This window comes from Microtus oregoni, unplaced genomic scaffold, assembly GCF_018167655.1.
Source record: "Microtus oregoni isolate MIOR12 unplaced genomic scaffold, Mior012 000012F_ref0000307, whole genome shotgun sequence".
In the NCBI taxonomy this organism is placed as follows: Eukaryota; Metazoa; Chordata; class Mammalia; order Rodentia; family Cricetidae; genus Microtus; species Microtus oregoni.
In genome coordinates, this window is record NW_024543071.1 from 20,836,531 (window position 1) to 20,854,779 (window position 18,249).

Here is an 18,249-nt window from a genome sequence, read left to right on the forward strand (position 1 = left end):
GTTTCCTCCTGCTGACAGGGAGGAAGGCCAGCGTCAGACAGCTCACTCCCTGGTTGCCTGGAGCACAGCTCTTGTTTGGTGAGAGAGATCTCTGTAAACACATGATGGGAGAGTGGAAGAGGGAGGTTAGAGGTCAGGATCTCTGTACTGGTTCCACGTCTTCACATTCCAAGTTTTTTTTTTTTTTTTTTTTTTTTTTTTTTTCCTGGTGAAGCCAGAACATCCTCAAGCCAGAAGGGACCTCAAAGGGCTAACTCAACCCCTCATTTTGTGGGGTCAGGGTACCAGCGACGGGTGGACCATGGCAGGGCCCCCACACCAGCAGCCCTATGAGGGCTGTGTTTTCTGTTTGGTGAGGGCTGTTTGGGAACATGGCTGTGGAAAACTGAGGCTTAGGCCTCAGTAGTCTTGTATCCTTATTTGACACTTGGAAGAACCAGCTTCTGGAGACCACCTGTGGTTTCCAACAGCTACTAGCTCCCAGGAGCCCCCGGGTTCCCATCCAGAATGGCCTGTTAATATCATCCAGTCATGGACTGGCCCTGGTGTGATGATAGTAGTGTTTTGGTTTATCCTGCCTGAGAAAATGTCCAACAGCAGTCCGTCTGAGGCCAGCGCTGTTTCAGAGTGGGTGCTGTTCGTCACGCCAGCATCTGTGTCCACTCGCAAAGCAGGTCTGTGTGGGGCACATTTACTCTGTCCACAGGGAATCCGCAGTGAGCAGATGGACTTAAGGACCCGTGGCAGTGACTAACTGGCCTCCCCAGGCCTCTGAGGTCTACACATTTGAAACTATTGGCTTGGAAGCATCAGCTTGTAGAAAACCAGCCACCTGTGGGGAGGGACCCTAACCATAGCTGATTTCCTGGTGCCAACCCATGCTACCATATTTAAGTTATCTTTATTGCTTGCTTTTTTATTGTAAAGTAGCTCAGGCTAGTTGTAAAGAAGCTAACATGCTGCTGAAATGTGTGACTTTGAGAAATTCCAGTTTTGTCTGTGCTCCTAGTTCATGACATGTGTTAAGACTGTACAGAAATAGAAGTTACTGTACACAGTGTTTTCTAAATGCATGAGCTTAAGAAACGTGTTGTGCAGGAGAGCGGGCCCTGCGCCCTGTCTGGGCCGCACACTAGAGCTGACCCTGTTGGCAGGGACACGGGTGAGAGCAGGATAGCTGACCCCCTTCCCTCGCATGCCCCAACAGCAATCAGGAGAGTGGGCACCGCACCTCACCTGGGCAGAACAGTAGAGCTGGCTCTGATGGTGTGAGTGTGGGTGAGTCAGACCTGAGGACCGGAGAGCAGGAGAACTGGTCCCACTCTTTGCTGCAAGCTGCCTGGGGTGAGCTAGCTGGGGCAGAGCAGGAGAGCTTGCCTGGGTCGCACAAGGTTGTTCTTGTAATAGGACAACGAGGTCACGCACAGGAAAGGACTTGGTAAATGGTAACAGATTGTACAAACATGAAGGATTGCTGCTGGTTAAATTATGATCTTAGCACACTTTCTTGAGCGCTTCTCTCCCTGCTCTTTCTTTCTCTTTCTTTCATCCTTGCAGGGTCTTGTTATGTATCCCAGACTGTCTTCAAACTCACTACATAGCTCAGGCTAGCCTCAGATTTTCTCCTGCTTCAAGTTCCCCGGAGCTGGGATTATAGGTGTGTGCCACCATGCCAAGCCTTCCTTTTCCCATGTTTTGATCTTTATTAGTGACTACTTAACCTGACGGTATTTACTCATCGATTTTCCTGAAGACCAATAGTAACTAATGTGCCCTCCCCTCTGTTGTCAGGTCACTCCCGGAAGCAAGGCTGCTATAGCTAACTTATGTATCGGCGATTTAATCACAGCCATCGATGGGGAAGATACCAGCAATATGACACACTTGGAAGCTCAGAATAAAATCAAGGGCTGCACAGACAACATGACCCTCACAGTATCCAGGTGAGCCTGTGGAAGTGTCAGTTCATGCTTGATAGACTGGAAGCTATTTGTGGGCAGCATCTATCTCTCCATCTCAGAAGCCGTGACGCTTTCCGCAGCTCTGTACTATTCGTGATGAAAGCACTCCGGAAGGCTTCTGACTTTGAGTTTGCTCGTTTAATCATTTTTCACGGGATGTCTCATCAGCTAGGTCTCTTTCTCTTACGTTACCACATTTCCACTTGATCTAATACAACTAACGAAAATCCTGAGGAGGTAAAGTGAGCTAAAACACCGTTAAGGTAGAATGAACTGAAATGTCTTCCTGGGGACCGCTGAGTTTCAGTGTAGGATGCTGTCGGACCTTGAATAGTGGGTGCTGTGTCGTGAGATCACAGCAGCAGGGAAGGACCTGAGCCTGTTAGACAGAGTGCCCAGTGTAACTTCAGGTGCACCGCAAGAAAGGAGAACAGACATTGAACAGGCAGGTGAGGAAAGCACCTTGGAAGCTGTAATTAGGGTAGAATTTCCATTCTTCTTTCTCAAAATTGGTCTTGGAAGTGGCTGTATGAAGCCAAGATGTCAGGAGTGATTGGTTCAGCTTTTAGTGGCTTCCTAGTTCCTGTTGGATCAGGTTCAGGTTCTTGTTGCTGTGTGAACCTGTTTTATTTAATGGCTTACTAACCTTGGCTTGTATAGTTCTGCCTAAGGTTCTCATCTGTGAGGTACATTTTGTGACCTTTTCCCCTCCTACTTGTGCTATGCGGTTGGTAGACAGATCAAGAGCCCATGAGAAATGCCAGACCGTTTTCCTCCTTTTGGAGCTCTCCTTCCTTGGTGGGAGGTGAACCGTTTCACTCTGACTCTTTCGAAAAGCACATTGACGCTTTGTTCTTGTCTCTTGTTCTATCTCAGCCCATGTCCGTCTCCTTCAAATTCATGTTCAGGTCATTCATGCGTTTATTAGTAGGTTCATTTTTTTTCTCTCGTTCACTTGCCAACAAATTGTGCAGGTGTGTCTGATAATTGTCTGTCACTGGTTACTGTGATGAATATGAAGAAGGTTTAAATATTCTTCACCGCGAAGAGAGAAAAAAAAAACCCAGTACTGATGAAGAAACTGAACTAAGACTGTTGTTGTGTGATTGGCAGGAAGAAAGAAAGAGATCCTCGATTCATAATTATGATATGGTTCAGGCTCAGAACATTGAGCCAAGATACAGTAGAAGTCTGTCCCACCCTGAGTGGAGGTGGCAGGATGAGGCAGATCGAGCAACTCAGAGGGGTCTGGTGGCTGTTGTCAGTTCCCCAGACTGTACCCAGGGAGGCTGAGACTAGATCAGAAGGCAGCTTTGGAAATCCCTTGAGACTGTAAGTAGGAGCCGTCCAAAATGACTGTCATCTAACTGACAAACAGAGACTAGGTCTGATGGCAGGGTACAAATTCAGAGGGGAAAAGTCAAGGAAAAGGGGGAAGTTTTACTAATTTGCTTTTAGCATGTAAAGTTGTTTCTTGGTATCCATGGGGGGTCAGTGCCCAGAATTGTTGAGGATATCGAAATTCGTGAGTACTCCTGTCTCTTCTGTACAAAGCAGTTTAATATTATGCATACTCTATGTGTGTCTTCCTGCATTCTGTAAGTCATCTCTGGGTTACCTATGATATCTAATACAAAGTAAGTGCTACACACATGATTGCTATACCATATTATTTAGAGAATAACCGCAAGGGGAAAATCTATACATGCTGCAGAGTTGTCTCTCTACATCTGACTGAATCTAAGCAGAACCTGTAGACACAGAGGTCGAAATGGATTTTTTTTAAATTTATTTATTTATTAAAGATTTCTGCCTCCTCCAGGCCACCGCCTCCCATTTCCCTCCCCTTCCCTGATAAAGTCCCCCTCCCTCATCAGCTCGAAGAGCAATCAGGGTTCCCTGACCTGTGGGAAGTCCAAGGACCACCCACCTCCATCCAGGTCTTGTAAGTAAGCCAGACCCAAAAAGAGGAACATGGGATGTACTCACTCATATTTGGTTTCTAGCCATAAATAAAGGACATTGAGCCTATAATTCGCCATCCTAGAGAAGCTAAATAAGAAGGAGAACTCAAAGAAAAATATATAGGCATCCTCCTGAATATTAACCTTCATCAGGCGATGAAAGGAGACAGAGACAGAGACCCACATTGGAGCACCGGACCGAAATGGATTCTTTATTTAACATGAATGAGACAGCAAGCAGCTTTAGGCTGGGGAGGGTGCTCAGTGCTGGAGTCCTTGCTTGACATGTGTGAGATGCTGAGTTTGATCACCAGCATCGCAAAACAGAATGAAATAAAACAAAACAGAAGGGAACAACAGCTTTGCTCATTTCTCGCAGGTCTGAACAGAAAATTTGGTCTCCTCTAGTGAGCGAGGAGGGGAAACGGCATCCATACAAGATGAATTTAGCGTCGGAACCCCAAGTAAGTGCTTATCTTTGCCCCTCCTCTGCCAGCGGCTTTCCTGCCTGGGCATTGTTCAGCTAGTCTCTTGTTTTTCCTGCACTGGAGGTCTGGGGATCAAGCGGCAGGGAGAGCCTTCCACTGTCTTTGCTGGGATCTGGCTCAAGTTCAGTTCTTCCCGTAAGGGAACTGCGGGAGGAAAGGACTGGAAAACCCCAGGGCAGGGGCCTGGCCTGGCCTGGGAAGCTAGGAGCGGGAAGACAGGCAATGAGAGAAGAGGGCAGAGTCATTCTGCACGTAGGGTTGGTAGGATGCTAGCAGGGTTGGTAGGACGCTAGCAGGGTTGGTAGGATGCTAGGGTATCTGAGTACTAACTCTGCTCTTAAAGATTTTAGATACAAAAGAATCATCCAGTGGCAAGGATGGTTAGGCCTGAAGTAGAGTGAAAAAGAAACACTAGCATTTACTAGTAACCTTTCTTTCCCTGTGAGTCTGGAGGTGGATATCTATTGTTATTCACTTGTTACAGTGAAACTTGAAGAAAGACATTAAAATTAGTTAAAATAGATTGTGGCTAATATTGAAAAAAATGTAATAAGGAGTCATTGCTTTGTTTGTTGGTCAAGTTGAATTTTCTGGAACAGTAGATTGTTCTGAGACCCCCCCCCCTTTTAAATTTCTCAGCAGATAACTGCTTCTAGGTGTTTTAATTTTTCTCTTAGTTGTATCTTCTACAATATCTACACTGTGTGGGTATGTTTTGAAATAGAGAAATATTTAGAACATCTTCGTAAAATTCCCCATATTGCTCATAACAAAATATAGTCTCTCTTGGATAAATGAATGGATTATTGATAAGTGAGGGGCCTCAGGAAGCAGTTTTTGGGTTAAGTGCTTTCGCACAAGCCCAAGGACTGGAGTTTGAATTCCCAGCACCCGTGTGTTCAACTGCAGCTCGATCCCTGCGAGCTGGTCCACCAGTTTCACCAGACGGCCACGTTTCCGGTTCACTGTGTCTGAAATGCGGAGATGTGATTGAGGGAGACATCACACGTCAATCTCTAGCCTCCTCATCCACTTGCAGGCGGGAGTGTGCCCGCGTGTGCCTGTGCCTCCATGCACATGTGCGTCCACCCCACATGCAAAAACAAACAAAACCCCACCAATTAATAGATATGTTTTAATTTTCAAAACAGTCTTGTTACTATTAAATATTTAATAATTGAAGTTTTGAAATTGAAATTTTCTTTTCTAAGTTTGAGACACAAGTTTTTATATAGTAATAAAAAATTAACATAATCAACTATCTTATGTATAGTATAGAAATTGGATGAAATTGAATTCTGTACCTTGGTGTGTATAAATTGAGTGGTTGATTATAAGTCTTTCCTCCTCCTCCTCCTCCTCCTCCTTCTCCTCCTCCTCCTCTTCCTCCTCCTCCTCCTTCTTCCTTCTCCTTCTTCTTCTTTTCTTCTTCTTTTTGGTTTTTCAAGACAGAGTTTCTCTGTAGCTTTGGAGCCTGTCCTGGAATTCACTCTGTAGACTAGGCTGGCCTCCAACTCACAGAGATCCATCTGCCTCGGCCTCCTTAGTGCTGGGATTAAAGGCGTGCATCACCACCACCTGGCAAGTCTTTATTTCTTAAACGTTATTCCATTAAAATTTCAGAAATGTAGTTAGAGTTTTTCTCTGTTATGCAATAGCAATCAAACTTTTGAGGATTGTTTTGCATCTGCCATGTCGAAACTGACGCAAGCTTATTATTCTGTATAAGCCCTATAAGGAACTTCATAAAATGTTATTTTGCAAACTGGCAGTTGTATACACAAACTTAAATCATGCCAGTGTTAATTTCAGTTTTTCTGGTAGTCTAGTGACTTATTAACTTTTGATGTGTTAAGTTTTCATATGTTTCATAACAAGAGGGATATTTTGGTTTAACTTGGTCCAAAATACTCACTTTTCATACCTTGTTTATACTTTTTCTTTAATGTTGATATGTTGAAGATCATTTTTCAGACTAAAAAATAATCATTCAAGCTACTCTGAAGGCTAGCTTGAGTGTATTTTTCTCTCTACTTGTACAGAAGTCTTCCCACCTCCCATTTTCCCAGATCTTCCATTTCTAAGCCTTCTTAGCTAGAGGACAAACGGTGAGAACAGAGTTCACGGATGTTGTAGAGATCTGCTAGCTCACATAAAGCTAACCAACACCCCAGCTTATCTGAGGTCAACACAGTTACATACCTAGTTTGTATTTCCTCATTATTGAGTTTCCTTGGAGACTGATAAATACAAAGCCCAAACAATGACATCATCCGTTCCAAAAGGCAAGCCCTAAATCCGCCTGCCTTCTGGAAAGACTAGAATCCACATGGGGGTAGAGATGTTTCTTTTATGTACAAACCAGATGCATTCTTGAAAGATGCTTTAGAAAGCCAGACTCAAGAATTAAAAAAAAAAAAAAAAAAAAAAACAGCCACCCCAAAGAAAAAAACTCCAGCATTCCCACCAAAGAAAACAGGGCGGGGGTGGGGCAGGGAGGTTGGGGGGATAGCGCCTGCTGCCAGGCTGCCTGAGGACCCGAGTTTGACACCTGGGACCCATAAAATGGAAGGTGAGAACTGACTCTCCTAAGTTGTCCTCTGATCTGTAAATGCGGGCAGTGAATAAATAAATATGAATTTGCGACACGACTCTCGATGAACTTCTCTTCACACCAGGACTATTTTTGTTTTTACGGGAGAAAAGGCCAACCCTAGCGAGAACCGGCACTGTGCTTTTTGACAAGTCACGCACGTGTCCTTCCGAGGAAGCTTAGAGAAATGGGCTCCGAGAGGCATAACTTGCCCACAGCCAAACACTAAGTGTCAGGGAAACTTTGAGCCAAGGCTAAAGAATAAGCATCCTGTGCTGCTCCCAGAATCGCCGTGGAGACAGAAGAATGCTTGCTGGATGCTGTCATGTTGCCCACGCTGCCCTACGATGGGGTGAGAGCACAGGCCTCTTCTGTAAGCCAGCTGCTGCCTTCACAGCCAGGGATTTCAGAATTCCTTTGAGTTGGCGTACATAAGACTACTTAACTGTTCCTTGATGATGGCCATTTTTTTTTCTTTACCATCTTCTTTTGTGATTATTTGTAGCTAGGCTTGGTGGCAGAAACAGGTGGATCTCTGTGAGTTTTGAAGTCAGCCTGGTCTATACAGTGAGTTCTAGGACAGGCCAGAGCTGTGTAGAAAGACCCTGTCTTGAAACAAAATAAAAAACCAAAAACATACAAGCTTCTTTTGGTTATACGTGCAGACACAGACAAAGTCAACTAAACCTTACTAAACCATCTAAATCTTGAAGAGAAAATTTACTGGAATGACGAAAAAGAAATTTTTATCATAAAAATATGTCTATGCCACCTTTTACTTTAAATTAGCTTTATAATGAATTAGGCAGTTAGTTTTCATTCATAATGTTTTCCAATTAAACACCGAGTTTCTTTTTTTAAAGGAGGAAAAGAGAGCAATAGAGGGCTTGGGATTCTTTCCAGTTATTTGGGTTTTTAAGAAAGAAACCGGGGGTTATCAGAATTTCCTTGGAACTAAGAAAACGAGTTAAGTACAGTAGGCTACACAATGCTTGTGGCACTGGAAGCCAGAATTGATTTTGAGCACTGGAGCAGGGAGAACCTTGCTGATTCATCAGGTAACCTGTGATTAGTTTTTAAAGGAATGTTAGTTTAAAAAGTACAGCAGGGTGGTGATGGCGCATGTCTTTAAACTGAGCATTTGGGGGGCAGAGGCAGGCGAATTTCTGAGTTCGAGGCCAGCCTAGTCTACAGAACAAATTCTAGAACAGTCAGGGCTACACAGAGAAGCCCTGTCTTGACTCTCCCTCCCCCCCAAGGGCTTTGGTGTGTTTGTACAGATGCCTCAAGAGGTTGTATGTGGACATAGAAACTCAAAAGTTCTCCCTCCACAGGGTCTGCCTTAACCTGACTTCTAGAACCTTCCACCTTGTGTTTCACCCACAGGGAACAATAGGCCCTCAGCCCCTCTGCCTTCTTTGTAAGGACTGAGACTATGTAGTCAGCAGCTGCTTTTCCCGTGTTCCTATTACCTACTTTCCTTGATGATCCAACCTGGGGAATTTATCCACACCTTTTGGCATTGAGAACTCTGGGATGACCTAAGCCAGTTCTCCTCCTCTTCCTAATGCCTCTGGAATGTGTCCTGAAAGGATGCTTCCTCGGCCCTGACTTGGGTTCTGGTAGCCTAAGGCATGAAGTGTTATCCTCCCAGAAGTACCCAGAGATCAGATCTGCCGGGCCTCGTGAAGAACTAGAGACGGGGCTGACTGAGCGTGTGTGGGATGTGCAGTGTGCGTCTCTGGACGCTCAGGTCATGGCTCACTGTCCCGTTGTGTTTGTCTGAACCCCTCCGTCCCCAGCTGATGTTAGCTGTGAACCAGGGCTGCTATAGTTTAGCTGCAAATTCTCCCTGGCCTTTGGCCTGTACCACACGATAGGGGTACAGTGTGGACACCTCCTTGATTTCTCCTCTGCTCCCTGCCTTCAGGAGGTCCTGCACATAGGAAGTGCCCACAACCGAAGTGCGATGCCATTTACTGCCTCACCTGCTCCCAGCACTGCCCCCCGGATCATCACAAACCAGTACAACAACCCTACGGGCCTCTATTCGGCTGAGAACATCTCTAGCTTCAACAGCGCTGTGGAGAAGCAGACCGCAGGCAGTGGAGAGGAGGCGAAGAGCCGACAGTAAGTAGACACCCACCCCTCTCCACTCCAAGCCTCCAGGCAGGTCCTGGGAGAGGCCTTTTCCACTAGTTTCTTCTAACAAATCGAACCACTCATCCTGGGAGGGAATTTTTGACATTTAAATTCTTCCCTCTTTGTAGGGTTGTAGTAAAAATAAGAAAATGTGTTGCTGGAGCATTGGCTGCTGCTCAAGCATGAGGATCAGGGTTCAAGTCCTAGAGCATACAGAAATGCTAGGTGGTCTTTCTTGGAGGCCTGTCTGTGACTCCAGCACTTCAGAGATACAGTCAGGGGATCTGGAGCAGGCAGGCTGGCCAGACTAGCCACTTGAGTGAGCTCTGGGTTGGATGGATAAGGTGGGGAACCATAGAGGAAGATTCCTGATGGCATCCTCCGGTCTCCACATGCGTGTGAGCGCCCTGCACACTTCGAACACATGTATGCCCACACACTCATGGGAGAGAGGAATAAAAGAAAACATAATATAAAATGCCCCGCCCTGTGTCGGACACACAGATCTTGTAATGATTGAGCTTCGTACTTGTCCTGAATGCTGTGGTCACTCACAGTCACTAGTCATGGTCTTTCACAGGACTGTTGTGTCCTGAGAGTCCTCACTGTAGAGTCCTTGAGAGGATGGTCTCGTTTGTGTTGATGACTCCCACACCGTCTGAGCGGGGTGTGTGTGTGTACCCCAGTGTGTACAGAGGTGGAGCAGTGCCTGCTTTCTCACCAGAGCAGACCAGAAATGATAGAGAGAATCCTTGAGGCTGCAAGAACTTGTTCATGGGATTGGGCTCTGACCTGTGCTGGGAAGAGAGGGCACTGTAGGTGGAATCAGGCAGGCACAGGCCTGTTGGCTGTACCTGCCTTTATCTCTGTATTGGGTCTCCTGCATCTTCCAGCAGAGGGACCTACTATCTGCTCTGTCCCTAACTCTTTGGCGACAGATTTAGAGACTTCTTCTACTTATGGCAAAGGAACTGGGTGTGAGGGTGTCAAGTTAGGAGGGTGGGGAGTAGATTAGAAGTTGCCAGCTCTTGCAGTTGATGGTGTGTCTGCAGGGTAAGGAGAGCAGGGCAGGGCTACCGGATCAAACAGAACTGAATTGCACTTGTGGCGCCCCATACTCGTGCCCTGCCCACGGGGATAAGAGTCCTTAGTTCCAGACAAAAGTGCCTGCAGGCCTAGGATCCCCCCTTCTGCTGGTTACTTTAACTGGAACACGAGTTGGAATTTTTTTTTTTTTTAATCCTGAAATTGCTGACTTTTAAATGTTGGTGACATTCAAATTTTGTTGGAAAACAGTACATTCCAAAGTTGTTTGATCTCTCAGGATCTTTGCTAACTCAGATTGGTGTTACCTCCAAAAGCCCATTTTGGTATTCAGTTTCTTCCCTTTTCACCTTTATAATCTGTCCAGATTGTTTAGTTGTAAACTAAGAGTTTTCCAATGCAAGTCAGGAGAAACTGCAGTCCTAGGCTCCTTAACTGTTTGGAGGGCTGTTCCAGGAACCCCGTTGTCTTCAGGGGACATGAAGGAGGGGTGGGGCAGGGAGGGAGGGAGAGAGGGAGGGAAACAAACACAGAAAGACCAGAAAGACTGCTGGGCATCCACTGCATGCAAGTCTCCGTTCCTCACACTGAGAAGAGGACAGGTCAGGACAGATCCCGTATGTTTCTTAGAGTCTAGTGAGGTTTTGGTCTCAGAAGATGCTGAAGATCACTGCCATTAATGGGAGTGACCAGGACCACTGCTTCTTATTCCAAATCATGGTTCCTGTGAGGCCTTATCTGCTTGGTACATTGCTGCCCCCCAACATGGTCGTGGGGATGCTGGGGACCCATGAAAAATTTACCCAGAGGTCCCCTAAACATCGCTCCCTGAAGGGAAGCTTGCATGTAGCTCAGCAAGGAGTGGTTTGATATCATAGGCCACCATTCCTGTGTTCTGAGTGCTTGAAGAGGCTGGGACCATGACCCTTCTTTTCCTGCCCCAGAGTGGGGAATGTTCCATGATCTGGATTTAATAGCCCAGGAAATGACACATTCTTAATTGAGAACTGCGCAGCACTGGGAGAAGCATGTGCCTGGAAAGGATTTTTAGTGTGGCTGCATTAGATATTTTTCCTTATTAATGTCTTCTTTCTTCTCTTCTCTCAAGCTTTCTGATTGCACTCCCCCCTCCCCTACTGTCTGCTCCTGTCACAGTCTCCTTAGCTGAAGCAGCCTCAGGATCTTCACCAATCTCCTGCAGATTCCCTCAGCAAAGGGGGCCTGCTGTCTACTTCAGTCCAACCTCCTTGAGGACTAACTGCAAGCAGCAGCAGCGGAAATCCCTGAAGCCAGAGGCCAAGGGGCTGCTTAGGCCGCCATGTTTCTTGCACAGGGATCTCTGCCTGCTGGTTTGTTTCTAGCATGTCCACAGAAAGGAGTGATAGAGGATTCTGCCAACCCAGCAGCCAGCCTGTAACCCTCCCTGCTCAGCACAAGGCCCAGAGCTGGCTCACCCCCACTGTTTAGTCTGAATTTGCTGAGGTTCCAGAACTGCCTCACTACATACTTTGTATCTGAGGTCATCATCCATTCCCTGGGGCTCACCCTGTTTCTGTTTTTTTTTTCCCCAAGCACTTCAGAGCATTCTACTGTGTGTGTGTGTGTGTGTGTGTGTGTGTGTGTGTGTGTGTGTGTGAGAGAGAGAGAGAGAGAGAGAGAGAGAGAGAGACTGTCTCTGCCTAGTAGGTCTTGGTACAGCTGCATCCCAGGCAAGCCAGGATGTCAACAGCAGCCTTGCCATCTGGGAAGGCAGGTGGGGTCTCCTCAGTAGACCTTCTTGAACACAGCAGAGTGGGAAGGGAGCATCTGCAGACTTTCCCATCTAGGCGACATTAGCTCAGCGGTCCTTTCCTGAGTTCTTTTGTGTGCCATTCCAGGGAAAGAAGTGTGGCTAGCACCTTTTCTCTCAGCTCTCCTGCTGTGTGTCGAAAGGACCCTTAAAGCTTGGGACTGCAGAGACTGGATTGCATAATTTATGTGATGTCTGTTACTTTCTATGGGCTTGTAGATTAGCATCCTAGAACCTGACTCTGGCCCTGCCAGCTGAGTGACCTTAGGCAAACCTTGTAAATCCTCAGAAACCTTGTAAGGTGGGTCCTTAACCACATGCCTTTCTGCCAGCTTGTCGAGGGAATGCAGTACCCATGCTGGAAGGTACGAGTGAATTCTTGTTGCTGCTGACTTCATTGCTGTGGGAGAACTCTGCCTCAGCACTTTTGAGTTGGGGGTTGGGGTTTAGAGTGAAAGACTGGAAGCCTTTAAGCACGTTCCAGAACTTCTTTCTCCCCTGGAGCCATTGCCTAAGTTCAACCATGGGCACTATTAGCCAGCATCCTGCTGGGGTGATGGTCTCTTCATGGTACAAGTGGTTGAGCTCCCATAACCAGCATAGACATTCCAGAGTAGTAGGTCTTCCAAACTGTATTATACAGTGTGTCCCCCAAACACTCAGGAGACTGATTTCTAAGCAAGTGCAGTGGAGATGAAGGAGCCATTGTTGCCTGTTCAAAAGGTAGCAAGGGATTATGTGAACCCCGCCTAACTGGGAGCAGGATCAGAAGGCTTCCAACATGCAGGCTGCTTGTCTCTGTTGCCTGTTCAAAAGGTAGCAAGGGATTATGTTAGCCCCGCCTAACTGGGAGCAGGATCAGAAGGCTTCCAACATGCAGGCTGCTTGTCTCTGTTGCCTGTTCAAAAGGTAGCAAGGGATTATGTTAGCCCCGCCTAACTGGGAGCAGGATCAGAAGGCTTCCAACATGCAGGCTGCTTGTCTCTGTAGCTAACGTGCTTGCACACCACGACGTCTGGTGTCTGAGGGTTCTTCCCTTTTCTCCTGATATCCAGTGTTATTCCTTGCTTCTTATCATAGGAGACAAAAATACAGGGAACATTCAGACCAGGCATTCCCTTTAGAACTCAATGCATAAACTTCCCCAGAATTGCTTTTTAAAATTCATTTTTTATTTTATTATCAGATAATAATCTAGTGTAACTGAAACCCAAACTCTTATTTTCTAGGACATCATGAAACATGAAGGATTTTTCTGCTTCAGCTCATTCGTGTGTGTGTGTGTGTGTGTGTGTGTGTGTGTGTAGACAGGGTCTCATTTCTTGGATGCCTTGGAACTTACTGTGTAGACCAGGCTAGCCGTGAACTCATAGAGACCCACCTGTCTTTGTTTCTTGAGTGCTGGGATTAAAGGTGTGTGGCACCATGCCCATCTTTCATCTTATTGTCTTTTAAAATTCTTTTGAGATTTATTTTTGTTCTATGTGTATGGGTGTTTTGCCTGTATATGTGTTTGTGCACTGTGTGTGTGCAGTGCCTGCGGAGTCCTGAAGAGGGCGCTAAATCCCTTGGAACTGGAGTTACAGACAGTTTTTAGTGGTTGTGTGGATGCTGGAAGATCAATCAGTACTTTAAACTGCTGAGCCATCTCTCTAGCCACTCAGTTTATTTTTCTTATCCCTGCCGTCAGGCAAGCTAAGAACTAAAATCTCTACATCACTTAAAGTTAATAGTTCTATTTGAGACTTAGGAATTCTTAAAATGAGTTAAGCCTTTTCTTCTGTGATAGCTGTAGATATGTAGGAAGTTGTAGGAAACAGTGCAAAGAGGTCTTTTATTCCTTATCCAGTTTCCTTTGATGCTTACTCTTTTGTTTGTTTCTTGAGACAAGGTCTTATTCTGAAGCCCAGGCTGACCTAGAACCTACAGGTATCCTCTTGTCTCAGCTTCCTGAGTTTGGGATTACAGATGTGAGCCACTATGCTGAGCTGAGGATCACATTCTGAATTATCAAGTAGAAGAAGATGAGTAGGAACACAGTGTAAACGGCATTTGTTCAACTGAGCATAGTGTCACAAGCCTTTAATCTCAGCACTCGGGAGGCAAAAATGTAAAAGGAGGAGCTGCTTGTTCATCCCGGCCGCCCAGAACTGAAATAATCACACAGAAATTGTATTAATTAAAACACTGCTTGGCCTATTAGCTCTAGCTTCTTATTGGCTAACTCATATTAATTTAACCCATTTCTAGTAATCTGTATATCATCACATGGCAGTGGCTTACTGGCAAAGACTCGGCATGTCTGACTCTGGCGGCTCCATGGCTTCTCTCTGACTCTGCCTTCTTTGTCCCAGTATTCAGTCCAGTAACCACCCCCCCGCCCGACTACCTAAGTTCTGCCCTATCAACAGGCCAAGGCAGTTTCTTTATTCACTAATGGTAATCACAGCACACAGAGGGGACTCCCACATCACAGAGACAGGTGGATCTCTGTAAGTCCAAGGCCAGCCTGATCTACACAGTAAGTTCCAGGCTAGCCAGGTCACTTGTCTCAAAAGAAAAAGAAAAAAGCATTTGGGCCTGCACCAGGATTCCAATCCTCTTGCTGCATTCACCCCTAGCCACATCCACCATACCCACATCCCCCACGGCACAGCCTCCAGCCCACCAATCGCCCATCATTACAGCTTTGTTAGTTCAAGAATGTTTTATTAACAGACCCATGAAGTATGTAACCTTCTGGAGTTTCCGCAGCATAATTCCTTGGAAAGCCATCCAGCTTTTCTTTATATACGAAGAGTGTCCCCTTTTTTTTGTCCTTTTTAAAGTGTGGTTAAAAACCACATGACATAAAAATTTACTATTGTAACTACATGTTTAAAGTTATGCAACAGATCTGTTGAATTTGTTCAGCTTGGAAAGCTATACCCATTGAACAACTTCTGCCTCTCCCCAAGCTCCTGGAAGCCATCGCTGAGCTTTCTGTTGCGGGCTCCTCTTGCAAGTGGAGTCATGCAGTAATGTCTTTGCTGGCTGGTACAGTCATATTCCTCTTCGTATGCTGCTCCAAAGCTTCACCCTGGAAGTGTGTGTCAAGATTTTCTTCTTTTTAAAGACTAAATCCATTCTTTATCACATGAAAAAAATAATCCATCTGTCTACTGATGGATGTTTAGGCTTCTTTCCATCTTTTTAAAGATGCCATTTAATGATAAACACTAAAGGCTTTCCTACAAAGGTGGAGAATGAGCTAAGACCGTGCACACTGGTTACTCTTCTGCATCGTACTGTGGATTGTAGCCAGCTTGGCAAGGCAAGGGACGAACCTGGAGCTAATTGCTACATCCAGCAAGAATGTATCAGAAAAAAAAAAAAACCCACACAGGCTAAGAGATAGACATAGAATCAGGTGTTGTTTCTTCATGCTAGCAGTAAACATGTGAACACTGACATTAAAATATACCATTTATAGTTACTTCTCAATAGGGTAGACCCGAGTTTGCCAGAGGAGTGGGGAGAATAGCAGGAAGGGAGGAGAGGTCAACCAGTTTGAACAGTGCTATTGTTTGAGAGCTGCGGCTAATTCCAGTGCCATGTATCACCATAGGGTGAATAATGAACAGAAATACATTGTATGTCTCCAAATAATGATGCAAGAGAATTGCCAATAAAATCATCATAAATGAATGATCAAGTTAGAAAAAAAAACCCCACATCATTTCTCAGGTGCATGTGGAATAGTCTGCTAAAAGAGGCAGAAGTAAGACTTAAAATACATCGTATATGAACTTAAAACTGATATAACAGCAAGTATCCTTTCCAGCCACAATGAACTGAAACTAGAATTTAGCAAAAAGAGAACTGGAAAAGTGACAAATCCGTGGCCACTGAACACCACAACTGAACAAACAATGTAAGAATCACAGGGGGAAGTTAGGAGCGATTCTGACAAATGGGAACAGACAAACATTCCCAGCATTTAGTAGGGTCTAAGGTGGTGGTGCGTGTCTGGCATCCCATGTCTGGCATCCCAGCATGCGGGAGGCTGAGCCAGGAGGATCAGGATTTCACCGCCAGCCATTGGTTCAACAGAAACTTAACAGCAGACAGGAAAAGCAGAACCTAGAGGAACGCAGAGGGAAGTGCCTCAGCAAAGCCAATCTGACTTTGTCCTTTCACCAGATGCTCTTTTGGCATCTTAATTCTGCCTAAACCTAGAGGCTAAAAATTCCTTCTTAAGTTTTTCCTTTTTTATGTTTCAGTCTTAGGCATTTGAGCTAATCAAGTCGGTGTGAGATAAACAATGGGGGACTGACCACAATAGCAGTGAAAGGAGCCTTGAAATCCTGGGGACCAGTTCCTCCCATTTTATTCTCTTTTGAAATTGTTCTTAACTTTGCCTTTTCATTGCCTCTTCATATGAACTGTAGAATCCAGTTCGCCCGTTTGGCTCTCTGTAGATTCTTCTTTCTTTCCCCTTTTTTGAGGGGGTGGGGGTGGGACAGGGTCTCCACTATAGTCCAGGCTAGCATTGGAGCCCACCATGTAAGATAGGCTGGTCTTCGAACTGGTGGCAATCTTCCTGCCTTAGTGCTAGGAATAGAGGTGCCTGTCCTCAGCTTTTTCATCAGCTGTTCTGCAGTGCCAAGGGTTGGCCCAGGGCCTTCTGTGTGCTAAGTAAGTGCTCCCCACTGAACTACGTCCCTAGCCCTCTTCTACGTTTTATTTTGAGGCAGGGTCTCACAAGGCAGTCTGGCCTTGACTCACTTTGGAGACTAGACATGGCTTGAACTTTTGATCCTCCTGTCTCAGCATCCCATGTAGTCAATTGTTTTTTTGTTTTGTTTTGTTTTGTTTTCTTGTGCATCTGCTGATGTGGTCAAATGATTAACACCTTGACTGATTTTTGTATAGTAAACCAAGTACACACTACTTGGCTGTAAAAAATAATTCTTTTTATATATTGTTGAATTTTATTTGCTATGAAATTTATATGTTTATGAGGAATACTCACCTGTTTTCTTTTTTAATACTGTCATCTGGTTTTATTTTAGTATGATAATTACTTCATTACGTAAGTCAGGAAATAATTTCCTCTATTACAGGGAAGAGGCTATGTAGAATTAATTTGATCTCTGTCTCTCTCTGAAACATGTGCCTTCGTTGTGTCGCTCAGCCTAACCTCGAACTCTGAGTCTCCTGTCTCAGCCTCCTGACTGTCGAGAGCATAGACCTGGCTCACTGTAGAATCCTTATTTACTTACTTTTAATTTTTTTGTATATACAAATAAGAATATTTTTTCTCCATTTCGTATGCATGCTTTTATCCTAATTACTTTTTTCAGATATTGTGTTAATATCTTATAGCCTAATGTCCAAGACTTAGAATTTCTGAGTCTTGTGCTGTTTTTTGAATTAGGTTGACGATGATTTGGTTAGAGTAACGGATATTGAAAATACTGCATAAAATGCCCAGCATATAAAGATGTTATCAGTTGTTTGGAAATAAATGGTAAATTGGTTTGCCTCTTTGTCTCTGTCTCTCTCTATCTCTGTCTGTCTCTTTCTTCTTTCCTTCCTTGGAAGGATTCCCATGGCTGTTTGCTGGAAGAATGAATATATGATGACCTTGTGGTTTAGTTCTGTTATTTTTAGTGTTCCCTTGGTGGCTTCCAGACATAACATGCAACAAATAAGAGAAAAAATTCTTCCCCCAAACATTCCATGGCCCAATCTTGATTTTAAAATAGTCCTAAGAGTAATAGGAAAAAGATTAATAAAGAATAATGTAATATGCTTATTATAGGCCAGGTTCCAAGCTCAAAACTCAAAGAATCAAGTAACTAACTAAAAAAAAAAAAAAAAAAAAGCAAATTGAGCTGGTAGAAGACCCTGACTCAAAACTACTTTACCAAGTATTCACTTAACCTACAGGGAGAGGGAGAGAGCTAGGCAAGGGTCGATAGAAACCAGCTGCTGCGGGCAGGCCAGGCAAGGGTGGCTGCTTCCACCCTGTTATTGCAAACCAAAGGTGGCAGGAACAGCCTGCGTCAACCTTGCCCAGCAGTAGCAGAGCTTATGTCTCCCTTATGGGCCTTGTTGTCTTTGCTGTCAGAATATGGTTGGAGTCCAAGGGAAACACCTGGGCTTTATCCCTGTGCTCAAGTCTTTCAGCTGGGGCCTGAATCTGTAAGTGTCCCAGGAGGCTGTCCTGGCTGCCCCTACAGCTTGTCTCAGAGGAGAGAAAAAGGAGAGACAGAAAGGGAGA

At 45.1% G+C, this 18,249-nt stretch overlaps 1 protein-coding gene across 1 annotated transcript in view; it reads left to right on the plus strand.

Annotated features, from left to right (window-relative positions):
- Window positions 1–18,249, plus strand: part of Pdlim1 (PDZ and LIM domain 1) — a 41,569-nt gene that overhangs the window by 13,939 nt on the left and 9,381 nt on the right. The window contains exons 2-4 of the mRNA XM_041662061.1: window positions 1,792–1,943; window positions 4,305–4,389; window positions 8,937–9,136. Of these exons, the coding sequence (XP_041517995.1) occupies window positions 1,792–1,943; window positions 4,305–4,389; window positions 8,937–9,136 (437 nt within the window). The remainder of the gene's footprint in view (window positions 1–1,791; window positions 1,944–4,304; window positions 4,390–8,936; window positions 9,137–18,249) is intronic.